This window comes from Muntiacus reevesi, chromosome 5, assembly GCF_963930625.1.
Source record: "Muntiacus reevesi chromosome 5, mMunRee1.1, whole genome shotgun sequence".
In the NCBI taxonomy this organism is placed as follows: Eukaryota; Metazoa; Chordata; class Mammalia; order Artiodactyla; family Cervidae; genus Muntiacus; species Muntiacus reevesi.
Genome location: NC_089253.1, coordinates 51,098,881 through 51,117,045, shown reverse-complemented (window position 1 = coordinate 51,117,045; position 18,165 = coordinate 51,098,881). Strand labels below are relative to the sequence as shown.

At 52.6% G+C, this 18,165-nt stretch overlaps 1 protein-coding gene across 5 annotated transcripts in view; it reads left to right on the top strand.

Moving 5' to 3' along the window:
* The window catches only part of PLEKHA6 (pleckstrin homology domain containing A6), a 133,118-nt gene that overhangs the window by 7,815 nt on the left and 107,138 nt on the right, over positions 1-18,165 (top strand). For all 5 annotated transcript variants that reach the window (XM_065938208.1, XM_065938206.1, XM_065938205.1 and 2 more), the window contains exon 3: positions 1,528-1,585. In XM_065938208.1, coding sequence (XP_065794280.1) covers positions 1,528-1,585 — 58 coding nt within the window. The remainder of the gene's footprint in view (positions 1-1,527; positions 1,586-18,165) is intronic.

Genomic DNA, 18,165 nt, shown 5'->3' with positions numbered 1-18,165 from the left:
GTGGACCACGCCCTGAGAGGGAGGGGGGCTGCCCGCTGCACTGAAGCATCAGCCTTTCCATCAGCAGCAGCTGTGGAAATGCAGAGCCCTGACACCCGGCAGTGAGTGAAGAGAAGGGTCAGTGACTGAGGCCAGCACCCAACAGTGAGTGAAAAGAAGGTCAGTGACTGAGGCCAGCACCCGGCAGTGACTGAAGAGAAGGTCAGTGACTGAGGCCAGCACTCCGTCCAGCCCAGGCCCCACTGTCCGGCAGCTTGTGTCCGAGGGCAGCTGGTGACATGCAGGAGAGGTGCAGACCAGCACGGAGTAGCCGTAGTTTGTAAAACCTCTTACACAGGCAGGTGTTTGACTGTTGAGAGAATCTGCGCCCGTTTGCTAATGTGTCAGCCACAGGGCTCTTGCACCGCTGCCCGGCCTGTCTCCACCTCATGCTGGATTCCCTTGGGTTCCCGGAAAGCTCGTTCTCCTCTGCCGCAGTTGGAGGTGGACTGTTTGAGAGGCAGGACTCGGCCAGGGTGACTCTTTTGGGGGGCGGCAGAGCCAGAGGCTCCCGGAGCACCCTGTGGAGAAGGAGACGCGGCGTCTCTGGCACTTTGCAGCAGGGGCTGCAGCCTGGAGGACTGCCTAGATGCCTCGGAGCCAAGATCAGCTTCCTTGGCTACTCAGTCCTCTTTCATTTTGCAAGTCAGTGATTCTCCATTCTAAGCATTTTCATGGATAAATTGTTTTCAGAGGTGCTGTTAAAATTAGAAAAAAAAAGCCTCATTTTTTCTGGAGCTGATTTCCTAGGTCTGTGATGTCTTGTTCAGAAGCAGAGCTAATGACAGTGGCCTGGGAGTTGAAGACTTGCACATGCGTACTTCTGTTGTGTCCAGCTCCTTGCGACCACATAGACTGTAGCCTGCCATCCGCGGGGCTCCTCTGTCCGTGGGATTTCCCAGCAAGAATACTGGAGTGGGTTGCCATTTCCTCCTGCAGGGGCTCTTCCTGACCCAGGGATTGAACCTGCATCTCTTGCATTGGCAGGCAGGTTCTTTACCACTAGCACCATCTGGGAAGCCCTTGGAGACTTGAGTCCTGGTCTTAAGTGCTAATTATCCATGAGATTTGGGGCCAGTGACCCGCCGTGGCTCCAGCTTCTGCTCCTGTGATATAATCAGGGATGATCCTGAGGACCTTCCTGGGCAGTCATCTGTGCCTTCGCCGCTACATCCCTGAGGGCTGGCACAGGGCCTGGCACAGAACAGATGCGCAGTAAATGTGTTGAATGAATGAGCGAAGCCTGCAGAGCAATGATCTATTTTGTCGCTTCCCTGCTCACGGATGGGGGCATCCCCTCCACTGCCCCCTCTCTCACTGTTTACTGGAAGCACTGATACAGCGACTGGACAGAAAAGGATGAGATTGTTGATTTGACCACTGCTGGCTTATCTGTGAATTGCCCTGGTTCTCCTAGTCTCCATCCCACCTGAGTGCAGATTGGGCTTGTGGAAGAGAGGGTGATTTTGTGATTTTGCTTCCTCACAGGTTTGCCCAAGGGCTGGGAAATGGATTCTACCCAGGAAGGAGCTGTGTATTTCATCAAGTGAGTAAGATGGAGCTTCTTTCCAGTCTTGCTGTTCTACTTTTGTCCTTGTACCTGATACCTCCTTGGGCGGGGAGACAGTTAAAGGGTCTTCTTGGAGGCCTTGCTGGGGTCTGTGAATGGCCAGGAGATGTCGTGGGTTCCAAGTTAAAGCCCAGGGCGTGTGTGTGAAGCCCTCCAGATAAAGCCCAGGGTGTGTGCGCGTGTTCGCATGCGTGTGTGCATGTGTTGGCCCAGGAGAGCTCGTGTCAGTCACAGGAAGTTCTCTGGGGTGGTGGGGTGGGGCTGGGTGGTGTGAATGGAGTGCTGGGCTGGGCTGTGAGGGTGGGACGGATATGGCTCAACAGAGCAGAGGACAGAAGCCATTCCAGACACTCAGATCAAAGGTTTGGAGGAAGGAGAGGGAGCACGTGTGTCATGAGAGGTGGGAGGTGGAGGGCAGCGGGAGGGAAGAGGTGAGCTGGGTGCGTGAACAGCCTCCTGGGGGTGGCAGGTGTGTGTCTGGTAGCCTGTGTCCCCTCAGGGGTGGTCAGGGCCCTCTGTCGACTGGGTGGCTCGTGTTCTTGGGCGCAACAGGCAGCCCTGGGGGCCGGGGTGCCCGCGTCTGCCCCGCTGGATGCCTCTCACTCTGCCCTGACCTGGGTCCCTCCGCCTCTCTGCTGGCCTGGGTCCCGGCTTCGCTCTCAGGCCGGCAGGGCTGGGCCGTGGCTGCAAACAGCTGGGGCTCAGGCACAGGCAGAGGGAGCCGCCGCCCAGCCTACAAGGAGAGCCTTTTCCTTATCTCCTTTCCTCTCCCCCTACTCTCTCCCCTTCCTGGTCTGTGCTGTGAGAGGTCCTCTTTCCATCTCCCGCCTCAAGACCAGCCAGCACTTGCATCAGTTTGCCTGTTAACCATATTCTTGCTTAGTTGCTCAGTCATGTCCGACTCTTTGTGGTCCCATAGACTGTAGCCCTCCAGGCTCCTCTGTCTATGAGATGATGGGCAAGAATACTGGAGTAGGTAGCCATTCCTAAACAAAAGCAGTAGGAAAAAAATGGACAACTGATCTGTTTTGGAAATTTTTCTGATATGACATGGCTCTCATAGCCTGAGCTTTTCCTGAAATTGAACTCCTTGCTTCAGTTAAGACTTGCTCCTTTTTCTCTCCTTGGTGACAGCACCATAGCCTTCCCTTATGCATACCTGGTTCTTGAAGTCATTTCTGAAGCACTTTCACATGTATTAAAAACATTTTTTTTTTTACTGCATGTCATGCGGGCTCTTAGTTCCCTGACTAGGGATGGAACTCGTGGCCCCTGCAGTGAATGTGCAAAGTGGTAATAACCACTGAATGGCCTGGGAAGCCTGGCACTTCTGCATGTACTACCTTGTCGGCCTTTGAAAGCTCCCTGCCTCCTGTGGTCCAGCCTGGCCCCTCCCTGCCCTCAGCTCCCGCATCTGGGCAGCTGTGCTGATTCTTTTTCTTCTCCATCAGGCCAAACTAATTTCTGCCTCAGGACCCTTGCACTTGCTGTTCATTCTGCCTGGGCACTCTTTCCTCCTATTTTTGTACATCTGGCTTCTACTCAACATTTGGCTCAAGTGACATCTTCTCGGCAGGGCTTTCCTGATGACCTTGTCTGAAGTTTCCTCCTTAGCCTCCCCTTACTTTTCTTTATAGTACTAACACTACCAGAAAGGTTTTTGTTTACATATTTGTTTTCCTATTTTCTTGTTGGTGTCCCCCACTGCCGTATCAGCCCTGAGAGCAGATTCTGGCTATTTTGTGTTCCACTCTGTCCTGGATCCTTTCTGGCACTTGATAGGAACCCAATATTTGGTGAAATGAATGAACGAATGACTGAAAAATGTTGGGAGATAGAGGTGTAATTAACTCCTGCTTTGACCGCCCGCTCAGAGCGTCTCCTGAGCGCCTCCTTCAGGTGTTCAGTCCTGAATTCATTGCCCTCCTACCACCAGTATGTTTCATCTTTGCCAGAAGTGCCACCAACGCAGAACCCTTGAGCTCCTCCTCCAGAGGTGCTGTCAATTTTCCCCTTAAATATCCCTCAGCACCTCCACTTCTCATCACCCCGGTGGCCACCACCCAAGTTTGTGCCCACCTGGACCCTAACTCTTACCTGGAAGCATTCTAGCAGCTTTCCCATTCATGTTCCTGCCTCCAACCCATACTGCTGCAAGAGTAATTTTTTTCTACAATGCAAACTTGGTCATGTCGTTCTCCATTAGAAACCTTTCCTGCTTCCCGTCAGTTATAGGATAAAATCTAAATTCCTTACTCAGGCACTTGAACGGGCTTTGTAATCTGGCTCCTGCCCCCTTCTCCAGCCTCTCCCACACCCCGTTTTGCCAGACTCAATCTCTCATGTTTCCCTCAACGCACACCTCCCTTTCATGCCCCCAACCTTTCTGAGTGTAATCCCTCCTCTAATAGGGCTTGCGTTCACCTGTAAACACTTCCTTTTCCTTCAAGACTCTGTTCGCGATGTCACTTCTTCAGGAGAGCACACCTGTATTGCAATTGTTTGTTTGTACGGGTGTCACTTCCCCTAGATCAGTGGTTCACAAACTCAAGTGTGCAACAGAATCACCTGGAGGGCTCGTCAGAACAGATTGCTTGGCCCAGCCATAGAGTTTCTGATTCAGAGTCTGTGTTTCTAACAGGCTCCCAGGTTATACTGCTGCTCTGGGGACCACACTTGGAAAACTACTGATCTGAACTGAAAGCTCATTAAGGGCAGGGGTGGCACAATGTGGCCATAAAATCTGGAAACAGAGGCAGTATAATTTCATTATGTTTTGTGATGAAATGTCAGCTACCCTTCTATTATACATCTGTGTCATTCCCAGACTTGGTGGCCACTTGGAACACCAGGAACAGCTGTGACCACTCTTAGAGCTGAGTGCTTTACTATATTTTCAGCTCATTCAGTCCTCCAACAGCTTTATGAGGGAGGTTCTGTCATTTCTAACGATTTGAGAAAGTAAGAGAAAGACAAACCAGAACTTCGTAAATAACTTGTTCAATGCCTGAAGCTTGTAGAAAGCAAAGCTGGGATTCAGCCCCATGTCTGCCTGATGTCATAGTCTGGCCTGTTGGCATCATGCCACAGCTGTCTCCAGCATCCTCTGTGCCTCTCTTGGCAAGGGAGGCATCAATAAACCTGGGCTGAATGAGGGAGTGAGTGACTGAATGAATGACTCTGGCCTACTCTTCTTATTTTCATAGTTCCCTGCACAATCAATTCCCTACAAAGGTTTATGACACTGGGTTGGTGGGTGAGTTAGACTGAGTATCCCAGACATGGATGCCAAGAGGTAATAATAAAAGTCAGATATACACATAACTTTGGAATCTGGGCTTCATTTTTTCTTCTTTTAGTGTGGTTGAGTCAAATTTCAAAAAGCAAATACTGCTATCTGGCCAGCTTCAGATAAATCTGATAATTGTGTGTCAATAGATCCTTTCCTTCATGGTTCTTAGGAGGTCATTCTTTGGTATTGCACAACTGATGGCATTGCTCAAGCGTGTGTACGGTTTTAAAGTGTCATTGAACAGAAAGGGTGTGCAGGGAGGAGAAAAAGCACAGGGTTAAACTGTGGGTAAACCCATTGCCAGCCTGTGCACATGTACATATAAATCCACTGGAGGGCACCAAAGCACGCGTGACCGGCCCCGAGGCCGAGAAAGGGCTGGCTCCCTGTTTACTCAGAGCGTGGGTCCTCCCCGAGCTGACAGGCGTCCTGACCGTCCTCTGCCGCCTCTCAATCACTGTGGCTCTGGTGGGCTCCTCTGATGCTTAGAGACCTGGCTGGGTAACACTTATCCCTGATTTCTCTGGCCCCTGGCTCCTTCCCACCTTCCTGCTAAAGCAGCCGTCTGTGGAGCTTGCCAGTTCAGTCTCCAAGAGTGCGTCTCTCTGCGGTTTGCAAAGAGGGCGATAGGATGGGGGTGCCTTCTGCGGACACACGCCCTGTCACCCTCGCTCCCAGCCTGGGCCCCGCTGCCCCTCCCCCGCCAGGCTGCAGGGGCACCTCCGCCCTCGGGGAGCCCCACCCAGCTGCTGTCACCTCCTTGTTCTGGCCTGAATGCTTTCTCCAAGACGGGGCCAGGACGGGCTCTCTGCACCTGTGCCTCTGGTTCGGTCAGGGTGGCTCAGCGCCATGCCAGGGGCTGCGGGGGCCAAGCACGCAGGAGCCCAGGGCTGGCTCACAGGAATGATCAGTAGAGAGCCCAACCTTGGGGACCCCTGAGGATGTGGTGTCCCAGGAAGTACGATGGAGCCTCACAGGGCAAAGGAGAGAAGTCCCAGGGCAGCAAATCTGCGAGTTCTTCGCCTGACTAGCTCTGCCCTCCGAAAGGCAGATAACACCCGGGAACAGTAAAGCATGAGATGGATGAGAGCAGTGAGGCGTGGTGTGGGGCTCGGAACAGACAAGCCCCATTCGCAGATGAGGAAAACTGAGGCTCAGCAGGCAGGTCTCTCGTTCAGAGTCCCTCAGCTGGGAGGGAACAGAGCCAGGGCTCACCCTCAGGTCCTGAAAGAGAACTTAACACATGGCTCCATTATCCACTCCCTGCTTCCTAGCTTCTGGCAGGAGACACCCATCCAGGCGTGGCTGGATGAGGAAAGGGCAGACACATTTGAGGGGCAATGGATCACCCAGTTTAGTGGTCCCCAATACTGTGTGGTGGGGGTCGGTATTGACCCTCGAAAGGCCGGGAGGATGCGAGTGTTTAGAGGCTGTGAATCCATGACTGAGAGTTTTGGACTTTTTCTTCTAAGCGCTGGGGGCCATGGATTCCAAAGTGGAGGATGGATGGAGTCACAGAGACAGGTCCTTTGGAATACTCTCCCTAATACCGCCTCCTCCCTCCCTCCCTCCCAGCCTAAGCCTTTCAGATGAGTCTTGCTCTCCCTCTGCTGGGTTAACAGAGGGAATTCAGATTCGGCGGTGGCGCAGGTGGACTCTTTCTGGCTCGACCTCACCCCTCCTTGTTGGGCCTTAGAGATGCCCCGCCCCTTGAACCCCGAAGCACAGTCCGTGCTCCCGCAGCCGCCCTCATGTGCCTCTCCAGCCCTGAAGCCCTCCAGGTCCCCGGGAGGCACTGAGGCTCTAGCTCAGGCCTCTCCGAGGATCGAGGGACTTGTCTGCTGCCCTCGCCCTCCGTCTGCCAGAGAGAAAACTCTCAGCAGGCCCTTTCCAGTTGTCTGAGGAGTTCATGGAATAGAGGCTGGGGTCCTTGTCCCCTTTCCCACTCTGTCTGTCCCCCCGGATGCTGTAATCTCCGGTTCCAGCCTCACTTTGCTCCATTGGCTCCTGGAGGCCCGAGACCCCCCAGAGCCCCACATCTCGGGCTGCCTGGGGTAGGTTCTCCCCCAGTCTGTCCCTCACGGGCAGTCTCGCCACGTCCTGCAGAGTGGGACAGGTGGGCTGGGCTAAACCGGTGCTGCCTGCACGGGGCGTGCGTCCAGGACTTCTCTGTCCCTTCCGCCGAGTGGCTCCCTGACAGCCAGTGGACACAGCGTTTCAGCCTTTGGGGGGGGTGGGGGGTGACCTCAGGACCCCCTTCTCCATTACAGCTGCAGGCAGGTACATGCTACTCAAACCCGGGATCCCCAGCTCCAGCCTGGTCTGCTCTGGGGTGGGAAGGACAGTCTTTCCAGTGGCTTCCTCTGGGGATGTGGGAGTGGGTGGTGGATCAACTCCCCTTAACACTCCCCTCCTGCTGCTCCTCCTGGACTCTGGGAGGAAGTCTGTGTGTTTGCACTTTTCATAGTAGATTCTTTTTAACAATAAAGTTGTAAAAGTGATGCTTATACTCATATCATATTAAAAGAGACCCATGGAGAAGGGAAATGGTTGTAGTTAAGTGAAAGGAAGGGAAGGGGAAGGGAGAGCCTCGTCCAACTCTTATGACCCCATGGACTGTAGCCTGCCAGGCTCCTCTGTCCATGGGATTCTCCAGCCAAGAATACTGGAGTGGGTTGCCATTTCCTTCTCCAAGGGATCTTCCCGACCCAGGAGTCGAACCCGGGTCTCCTGCACTGCAGGCAGATTCTTTACCAACTGAGCTATAAGGGAAGCCCGTGTTTAAGTGAAGAGAGGCTTAATTTTTTAAAAATTGAGGTGATTCAGACAAACATTCGGAAGAGAGGTGGTAATCATGTGGGTGGATGCTGGCGGCCGCCTTTGTCTGTGCCATGCTGTCACTTCAGTCATGCTTGGCTCTTTGCAACCCTGTGGGCTGTAGTGCGCCAGGCTCCTCTGTCTGTGGGATTCTCCAGGCAGGAATACTGGAGTGGGTCACCATTTCCGCTTCCAGGGGTCTTCCCGACCCAGGGGTTGAACCGGTGTCTCTTACTCTCCTGCACTGGCACTTTACCACTAGTGCCCCCAGGGAAGCACCCTTGTCTAGCCCTTGCTTATTGCAATACTTCTTTACTCAGAAGGGACCCCAGGAACTCATCTGGGGTCTCCCAACTCCTGGGTCTCAGAGGCAGATGGGACTCAGATCTGGTGAGCCTGCCTGGAAGTTCAGGGGGAGCACTCCCTTTTCTTCCCGTCTTCCTGGTTGTGGCCAGGACACTCAGCGTCTCTTCTGCACTCAGTTATCATCACAGAGAATCTTTTCCTGGCATCCACAGAAAGGCCAAGAGATGAGACCGAGGCTGCTGGGGGTCGGGAGAGAGAGAGCACTCTGAGTTGTATGGGCTTTTCTACAGCAGAAACAGGACTGAAATCCTATTGATTGAAGCTTTCATTTTTGCCTCTGACCCTCAATAATGCAAAACACAGGTACCTCCAGCTCAGCTAGCATCCTTGCCCAAGGTCATTGGAGACCAGTTGGGCTGGGGGACCTAGAAGGTCCTGGCATCTTGTAATGGACTCCAGTCCACTCTAAACATGATTTCTTTAAATTCACTGGGTGGACTTGGGGGACGGGAAGGCACTAGGGCTCTGACCACAGCCTCCTGACACCCAGAGGCATGCCGGTCTCTTGGGTGGACAGCCATGGAGACACAAGCAACCACAGGCAGGCCTGGGAGGCCCTAGATGCCAGACCCTGGGCAGCTTCTGGCTCCCTGCACTCTGGTGGGAGGACCGCAGAACGCAGCTTACACGGATGGCGGCCCAGTTGCCCTTTGGGGGGCGGCCTCGCCCCTGCGGCAGACAGCCGGGAAGCCTGTGCTGAGGGGCTCTGTTCTCACCCAGGCGGGCAGCACGGGTGCTTAACAGCTCGTCACTGGGCTGGATGGAGTTAAACCTTTCCAGGGACTATTTACTCCTGATCCTAAGTGACAGCTTGGGGAGGGAGTGTCACGTGGCCCTGAAATCCCCTGGGAGCCGATGGAGCATGCCCAGCTGCTTCTGCCTGGGAAAGATGCTGGATCCTGCAGTCCCCGCAGCAGCATCCTCTCCCCGCGCCAGGGACCTGTCAGCCGGAGAGATGACTGATTAGACCAGACCAGACCCGAGCCCTGCGCCTCGGAAGGGGGCCCGGGGGCAGGGAGGAGGACCCCAGCTGGCCTGAGCTGGGGGGAGGGCTGCCTGGGGGCTCGGAGAGGTATAGCTTTTCAGCGTGGGGCTCGCATCTCAGCCGCGGGTGAGTCTGTTTTGATGCATCATGTGGGCAAGTGGGGAGGAGGGAGCTTGGGCTCTGGTCGGGGCTGGCAGCCGCCTGCCCGCCGTGTGAGTCTGGGCTGCTGGCACTGCGGTGCCACCGCCTTCCCCATCCCTCGTTCTTGGCAGTGATGCTTCAGGATCGTGGATGCTGAGAATGCTAATTTTATCCCTGTCTGTGCCCCCACCGCCACCTCCAGAATCCCTGGTGAAGGCTCATGTTGTCTGAATTTATTACATTTGAACCAGATTGCCTGCGTGAGGCCAGCCTTGGGGCTGCCAGCTTCCTGGGGTCCAGCCGGGGCCCCAGTCTGGCTCGAGCAAAGAGGGCAGCCCCACCCTGCCTCTAATCTTGCCAGAGGAGTGGGTTCAAGACCAGCAGGAAGGAGAGGTGGGGTTTGGGAGGTTAGGCTCAGGTCAGCCCCAGGCACCCATCTCCCTCAGTGTAGGGGGGTCGGGGTGTATGTTTTATGGGTTAGAGGTTGGGGCTTATGGCTGCTGAGCTCTTGAATTCCTCAGTGGTATCTGACCTCTGGATTCTCAGATTCAGTGGGGAGCCCCTGAGAGAGCTGGAGCCTGCTGTGTGGGCATCGGGGCATGGGTCTGTCATGGGGGCCAGGCTGCAGCCCCCAGAGCCTCGGGCATCTTGTGTGGGGTTCTGGGCACAAGTTGGCGAAACGGCAGGGGCCGGGGGAGAGTTGGACGGGAAAGGAAGAGCGGCTCTGGGAGATTCTCCTTTAACCGCAAGCACGCAGGGGAAGGAGCAGGGCCTGGAGCCTGGAGCCTTGGAAGGCCAGAGGTGGGAGAGCCAGGAGAGAGCCAGCCCTGGGATGCAGGGCTGGGTCAGCGCTGAGCTGAGGGGAAGGTGGTGGGAGGAGGACGGGTGCAGAGTCAGAGGGGGTCCCGGCCTTCAGAGCCTGGCTGTTCCTCCCCAGTCACTGTAGGGCCTTTACCCTTGGTCTGGCTTCCCTGAGGGTCTCCTGCATGTAGGGCTGGGAGCCCTGGTGGAATGGCTCTGCCTGAGTCTGCTGTCCAGACAGCCTTGGGTGCATGGCAGGCACCTGCCTACGACTCTCCCAGATCTGGATTCCAGGCCCCTCTGGGGGGACCCGGGAGCTGGGGGCTCTTGTGGGTTCCCACTGCCAAGGCCTGCCTCTCTGCCCACCGGCGCTGCCTCCCTGGTGGAGCAGACCGTGGCGGGGGCCGGAGCCATCGCCAGGTGGGGCGGCTAGGAGGTGAGCCTGGCACTGCCCCGGGGCTTGCCTGGCAGAAAACAAGGGCTCCCTGTATCCTCAGCAGGGCGCAGAGTGCTGGGCTGCAGATATGAATTATTAAGAGTCCTTGGTTTTCCAATCAGAGGCGAGGTGCTAAACGTGTTAGCACGGCTGTGTAATTAATCCTGGGGGCGCTGCACAGGCTCGAGACAATGGGGGCCTTTTTTTCCCCAGTTTCGGGTTCTTTTCCTTCTTCACAGGAAGGTGACGGTGCAGGACGCATTACACAGATAATTACTTTTAACGTGTCTGCCTGGATTATTCAGTTGGGTTCTTCCTGCGCGGTGTAAATGACATAATTACCGAGGAAGTCAGTGAGCAGGCAGCCCTGGAGCCAGGCTGACACCTAGCCTGACAGCCTGAGCCCAGGTCCTGCGTCTTCCTTCCAGGCCTGCCGTGGGTCCCCTGAGGCCCACGCACTGAGCCTGGACCCTCGGGGGTGTCAAGAGGGGGAGGCTTGCTTCGGGGGAGAGCTCGCTGAGAGGCGGCTCTGCTGTGGCAAAGTCCTGCTTGGGGAGGCGGCGGCGTGCACATCAGCCCGTCAGTGAGATGACTGGCAGGCCAGTCTCCAACAGTTAAAAAAAGCCATACATATTTAGAGAGGAAAGAGCACATTTGAGAAACGTTCAGAATAAATGGTGAGCAGAGAGGAAGCGCGCTGAGGGCAGGCTGAGTGGGACCCTCTTCTCAGCAGTCACAGTCCAGGTGGGCTCCTGCTCTGTATCCACAGCTCCAGACACCTTCCAAACCCAGACGAACCCTCTGCGGCCTCCTTGAGGGGTGCACCTGGGTCCTACCCTCACCTGGATAGTACCTGTGACAGGGGGCTCATTACCTCACCAGGCAGCCTGCTCCAAGGTTAGAACATTCTTCTGTACTGAATCAAAACCTGCCCACTTCTAAGTTCCGCCCTTTGGTTTTGATTCTTCAAGCAGCACAGAACAAGTCAGCTCTCTTTCCAAAAGTGACAAAGATATTCTTCATATTAAAATAGTGCATAATAGCCTTTGGACATGATGTAGTTTATGTAATCATATTTGTATTGGACACTTAGGTGGTTACCCTTATTTTCTTTTTACAAATAACACAGCATGATCATTTTTGTGTGTAAGGCTTTTTCTGTACTTTGGATTATTTTCTTAGGATGAATGCTAAGACAATAGAGTTAATGTGATAGGGGCTATACATTAAAAAAAATTACTATTCTGTGAGTATAAAACTAATACATAGTCATTAAGAATGTAGGGTAACCCATAAAGAAAAGATTAAAGTTAATTGTAATTCTCTCAGAAATTCAGTATATAATTTGAATATTTTGGCATATATATATATTTTTGTGAATTCATGCACAGACATATGACTATGTTTATTACCAAAATACACACATATACTGTTACAAATTGACCAAGTATATATTTTTATCACTTAAATAAAAAGCATTTCTCCATATCATTAGGTATTCTTTTACCATATCATTTTAAGTGACTGGTATTTCATTATATACCTATTCCATTTATTTGTTTGTTTAATTGGCCCCCATGTTAAACTATGTGTTTCCAGCTTTTCACTTTCATAAATAATGCTACAGTGAACATATAAATATCTGAATCTTTACACATATCAATGACTTATTCCCTTAGGTTGCATTTCTAGAAGTAGAAATCCTATGTTTTAAAATATTTTGACATATCTTGCCAATTCATTGTTAGAAAGTACTAATTTACATTCCCAGCAGCTCTGTATAAAGATGTATTTTGTGGCATGAGCATCAGCATTGACTATCCTAACTTTTTTCACTGTTTCAATTCATTGTTTCTGGATGAATGTTTGTCTATTAGTGAGCTTTAAAATTTAAAATTCTAAAAATTTAAGGTGTGAAGAGGTCATCTGTTGTCATCTGTTTGTTCAAGTCTTTGGCTTTTCTTAAAAGATAATTTAGTGCAATTGTCAAGATTGCAGTTACAGGGCCAAACTAAGGCCAACTCTGGGTTCTGCCACTTACCAGGGACATGAGCTTGACTGTGACTTAATCTCTCTGTTCCTTAGTTTCTCCATCTGTAAAGTGAAGATAATAATAATGTACCTTATCTCACAGACGTTTTTGTGAAGATAAATGAGGTCACATGTGTAAAGCACATAGAATCATGCTAAGCAGAGTAAGTGACAGTGTCTTTTTATTATCTTACTAGTGTTGATTTGCATGAGAAACACAGAAGCTGGTGTCGTGATTTCACTCCTCCCGAATCCCCCAAGTCTCCTAGGCGTTTGAGAGTAGATGCCTCCGGTGACACCAGCCACTTCCTCAGATTCTCCTGGTGCCTCTCCCCAGGTTCGGTCTCACCAGCACAGTGCAGAGGGAGGCGGCTGCTCCCCACACCCAGGGCCATCCCCTGGGATGTCACCCTCCTATGACTCCTTCTAGCAGGTGCCTAGACAAGAGATCGGCTCCACTTGTGTCTTCTGGCTAGCAGGACATTCCGCTGGAGTCCCTCCTCCAGCTGCTCCATCCCCATGCCCAGCCCCTCACACACTGCAAGGCAGATGGTATCCAGGGTGACATCAGATCCTTCCAGGTCACTTAATCTCTGTAAAGGCTTGGTCCTTATTGTGTGAACACAGGATTCAGGGATGGGCAAGTCAACACTGATCTGACAAATATGGATGGATGCTGAGACTCCCCTCCTGCAGGGCCTGGGACCACCCCCTTCTCCATAGGGAAGGCAAGGCCCCGCCCTAGCTCTGCCATCAACATGTCCACTCAGTTTGGCTCATCATCATCTGAGAACTTGAGTCTATAATTGCAGGTGCCAGTTCGCTTTTAATTAGCCTAATGCTTGCAATTAGCTTGTTAAATTCCACCTAACCTCTAGTGGTGAGGTCATTTTTCCTGGTTTTACTTGGTTCCTAGGTCCTCATTAGTATCAATGGGCTCGCCACAGATTTCAGGCCAGTCTGCTTGTCTCTCCTGAAACTGCAGCTGCTAGCTGGGGAACTGAAGGGGTCACAGCAGGGAAGGAAAATCTGCTTTAGGTGAGGTGGGATGGTGGGGTGGGAGTGTTCTGATGGAAACATAGTTAGATTTGTTGGAATCACAAGTGAGGTCTAGAACCCAGGTTCCTTCCTTCTAATTCAATGTTCTTCCCCTTCTGAACCTCAGTTTCCCCATCTCTAAAATGGGAGTAATAATTATTTGCCCTGCTTGCAATCGCTGAGGTTCAAATGAGTTAATGTAGGAAATGAGTGTGAATGTAAAGCAATATGAAATTACTTTATCACATCAAATGTGAAAGTTTTTTAGAATAAAACAAATGATCCCAGCATCCCTGGACACTAGTTCCTGGACCTATCTGTCGCTTCTCATGCTGTTTTGTTAATTCTTTATTTCATTGTCTTTGTATCTTGTTCACTCCCTCCAAACCATGGGTGATTTAAAGGCATTGACATATAACAAATGCTCCATACATATTTTTGTTGTTCTGACTCTTTGTGTCTGACTCTTTGTGACCCCATGGACTGCAGCACGCCCGGCTTCCCTGTCCTTCACCATCTTCTGGAGCTTGCTCAAATTCATGTCCATTGAGTCAGTGATGCTATTCAACCATCTGGTCCTCTGTCATCCCCTTCTCCTCCTGCCTTCAATCCTTCCCAGCATCAGGGTCTTTTCTAATGAGTTGGCTCTTCGTATCAGGTGGCCAGAGCATTGTAACTTCAGCTTCAGCACCAGTCCTTCCAATGAACACCCAGGACTGATCTCCTTTAGGATGGACTGGTTAGATCTTGCAGTCCAAGGGGCTCTCAAGAGTCTTCTCCAACACTGCAGTTCAAAAGCATCAATTCTTCGGTGCTCAGACTTCCTTATGGTCCAACTCTTGGTTGGATATATAAAGATTTGGATGGGAAGAAGTGTGGCCCAAGGGATAGCATAGGGAAAGAGTTATGAGAAAGCCTTTGATGGCAGCTGACAGGGGACGTTTACTTCCTGTTCTCTTCAGCCATGCCCCCCACTCCACTCCACTGGGCTGCTTGACGGCTGGGACTGGTCTTGCTTGTTTTTGTGATGTTCTGCACAGAGTCAGGTACAAAGCAGTTGTTTGACACTTGCTTCATGACTGAATGAGTGAGACAGGGTGATGTGGTAGAGGGAGTGTGGAAATGGGTCAATGAACGCGATTGGAATCTTGGTCCCCCTGCTTTCTTTTGGCAAATATTTACTGTATGTTTATTATGGACCAGATATTAGGCTGTGAAAATGAATTTTAAAATTCGTGGTCTAGGAAGGGAGCAGATGTATGCAATGATATATGATATGATAGAGATATATGTTAGAGATACATGTATATGATATGATACCTGTATATAATAGAGACATATGTTGTGTTTGTTGGTGGCCAAGAAAGAGAGTCTCCCTGGGGAGTCAGGAAAGGACTCCTGAGGAAGGACCTGAGCCTGGTCTCCTCAGTTTGGGGAAGTCGCTTAACATCCCTGGGGCTCAGTGTCCTAAGTTATTGTGTGGGAAGACTAAACCATCCTTCATGGAGGTGAGGATGAAGTGAAGTAAAATAATATGAACAAAATGTCTGGCACAAAATAATCTTTTAATAAGTGTTAAACATGTTTTCTTAAAGCCAGGCCACATATGTGGTTCGTGGAGGAGAGGCACTAGCCAAGGTCTCAAGGAATTTCAGAAACTGATTTATACAGCTTCATTTTAGCTCTGCTAGTTCATACCTGTGTGACCTTGAACCTGTTCCTTCTCTAAGTCTCAGTTGCTGTGTCTACACAGTTCGGATAACTAATTTGTTATCTGGATCAACAGAGAGACTTCAGGCAAGGTACCTAGAACATGCACAGTAAGTACAGGAAAATAGTAGCTCTTCCCTGTTATTATTACCAGTGTATTTCACGGAGAGACTACATCTGCATGCTGACACACATGTTGCATGCATGGTGACTCCCAAATATGCCCAGAATGAAAGGGAGGATGCGAGGGGTGGGGTCTAGGGTAAGACTGGGTGATAGCCAGCACATTCTGAGAAACTTTCCTCAAGGTGAGGTGATCAGAATTCTGTTGAAAAGTTTGGAGGCTACCAGGCTTGAGTGAATTGGTGAGGTTTATTATAGCTCCTGTCCCCAGCTGGGAGAGCCTGCTTCATGGGAATCTGAGAGGTAACCCCCTGACAGCAGGAACTTAATTCCCTCAGGCACGTAGGGGCCGTTCCTGCCGGCAACATCCCAGTGGCTCTGTCGCCCGGCTGGTCCCCTGACCTTCCTAAGCAAAGCAGCCGGGCGGCCATGCTGGGTTGCCGTGGTAACTGGCAGCCTCCCAGCTGGGTTGCCCTGGTAACCAGTTAGCTGGTATTAGGGGAGGGGGATGGTGAGCTGGGGGAAATCAGCCTCAAAAGAGGCAGAGAAGGACAAGGGTGGGACCAAGAGAAGACACATCCCAGATGCCCCCAGCATAGCCCACGTCTCTCTCCCTCGTGGGACGGGGAAATCCAGAGAAAGGCAGGTAGGAACGGATGTTGTGTTGTTTCCTGCCCTGTGTGTGTGTGTTCTGGCGTGAGTCATCTTGAGCAATGCAGGATCCTCGAAGGTTTGGTCGGGCAGTGCAGGAGCTCTCTCAGGCCATGAAAAAGCAGCGAGGTCCAGGGAGGGGGTCCATGTCTCCATTCCGGTCGCACCACCTAGACAACGTCATCCTCTTTAAACTCCAGTTTCCTCATCATTAAAATGTTAGCGCAGACCTTCAGGGACATCGGGACAGTGCCCGGTGCTATCGGCGATGGTTCCCGCCTCATCTTTCTCGCTGATTTTCTGTTCAGTGGATGCTTTCCAACCTGTGAACAGCCTGTATTGGAGGCCCACCCTGGTCTGGGCCCAGCACGATGGGGGAAGGAGATGGGAGGTTTGGAATTCTTGGGAACTTGAGACCTGTCTCTCAGCCTCAGGGAGTTTACCATCCCAGTCTCCCAAGGGCAGGAAGCAAAGGTATACAGCAGGGAACATCTGCGAGAAAGTCTTCAAACTAGAATCTAACTGAAATTTTTGCCGCCAGCAAAAACACATTTTCAATTACAACCCAGCAAATGTGTGTGATACCCTAATTGTGTCATGCACACTTCATGTCATATTTGAATCTAGTCTGGTCTATTTTGTTTAAAAAAGAAAAGATATTTTGACCCTTCAGCTTGATTTCATACCCACCTGTGGTTTGAGAAACACTGGGAGAGACGCTCCTTCATGTGTGACGGTGTCTGGTTGGATCTTCATGATTGAAGTGTGTGAGGTAACAGAGGCTCAGAGGTCACATGACTTGCCTGGGGTCACAGATTAAAGGGCATATGGTTGGCGCAGGGTCACAGAGCCAAGGCTTAAAACGGGGTCTGTGTGGCTCAGGTTCATAGTATCCCTGTGTGTGCTGAATTTATTGCCTATTTTCATTCTTGCTACAAGAGGATTTCTCTTATAAACAGAGGCTAGGCTCTAAGGATCCCAAATGAGGGCCTGGGGCCGAGCCCAGGCCTCAGTCCCTCATGTCTGCTGGGGGCCGAGGGGGCTGTGAAAGATGAGGCTGAGCCTAAAACTGTCCGGTGCTCCCCTGCGTCTGTGAGGCTGAGTCTGAAGCGGTCTGGGTACTCCCTCTGCGGCTGTGAGGCTGAGCCTGAAGTGGTCTGGGTGCTCCCTTACGTATGTGAGGCTGAGCCTGAAGCCGTCTGGGTGCTCCCCTGCGTCTGTGAGGCTGAGTCTGAAGCCATCTGGGTGCTCCCTGTGCATCTGTGAGGCTGAGTCGGAAGCCGTCTGGGTGCTCCCTGTGTATCTGTGAGGCTGAGTCTGAAGCGGTCTGGGTGCTCCCTGTGCATCTGTGAGGCTGAGCCGGAAGCGGTCTGGGTGCTCCCCTGCGTCTGTGAGGCTGAGTCTAAAGCCGTCTGGGTGCTCCCCCTCTGTCTGTGAGGCTGAGTCTGAAGCCGCCTGGGTGCTCCCTGTGCAACTGTGAGGCTGAGCCTGAAGCCGTCTGGGTGCTCCCTTGTGTCTGTGAGGCTGAGCCTGAAGCCGTCTGGGTGCTCCCTATGCATCTGTGAGGAGAAGTGGGAGGAGAGACGGGGGCTGGGCCTGGCTGCACTGAAGCCGCCCCCAGCAAGCTCTCCTGGGTCTGAGCCTGTCAGGGTCCTGGGGCTGCCTCCCAGCACAGGCTCCTGGGAGATTTTCTGACTGGAAAGCCTTAAGCCAGGCCGGGAAAGCCAGTTTTTAACCGTCCATTCCCAGCGTGATGAAGGACGTGAAAGTCAATCCAGGGCAGCCAGGCGGGTCGTAGCCGCAGAGTAGGCCCCGCTGGGCCCCCGGAGGTGAGCAGCGACGGCCCCAGAGGACGGACCCCTGGGAGTGCCTGTGGCAGGTCCGAGGCCAGAGGACGGACCCCTGGGAGTGCCTGTGGCAGGTCCGAGTGGAGGAGCTTCCGAGCGCAGCCTGTCTCCTCTCAGGGCCTGCGTCTCCGCCCGCGGCTCACAGGGGCGCGGGCCCTCGTCCTCAGGTGGACCTCGCCCTTTGCAAACAGCGGCGCGAGGCGCTGCCCGCCAGGCCCTTGGGTGCGTTCCCTCCTCGGCGTCTCCGCCTGCCAGGGGCGGCTGGGGGGCTGCGGCTGTGAGGGCGCCCCGGCCTCGGGCCCCTGCCCTGGTCCTCAG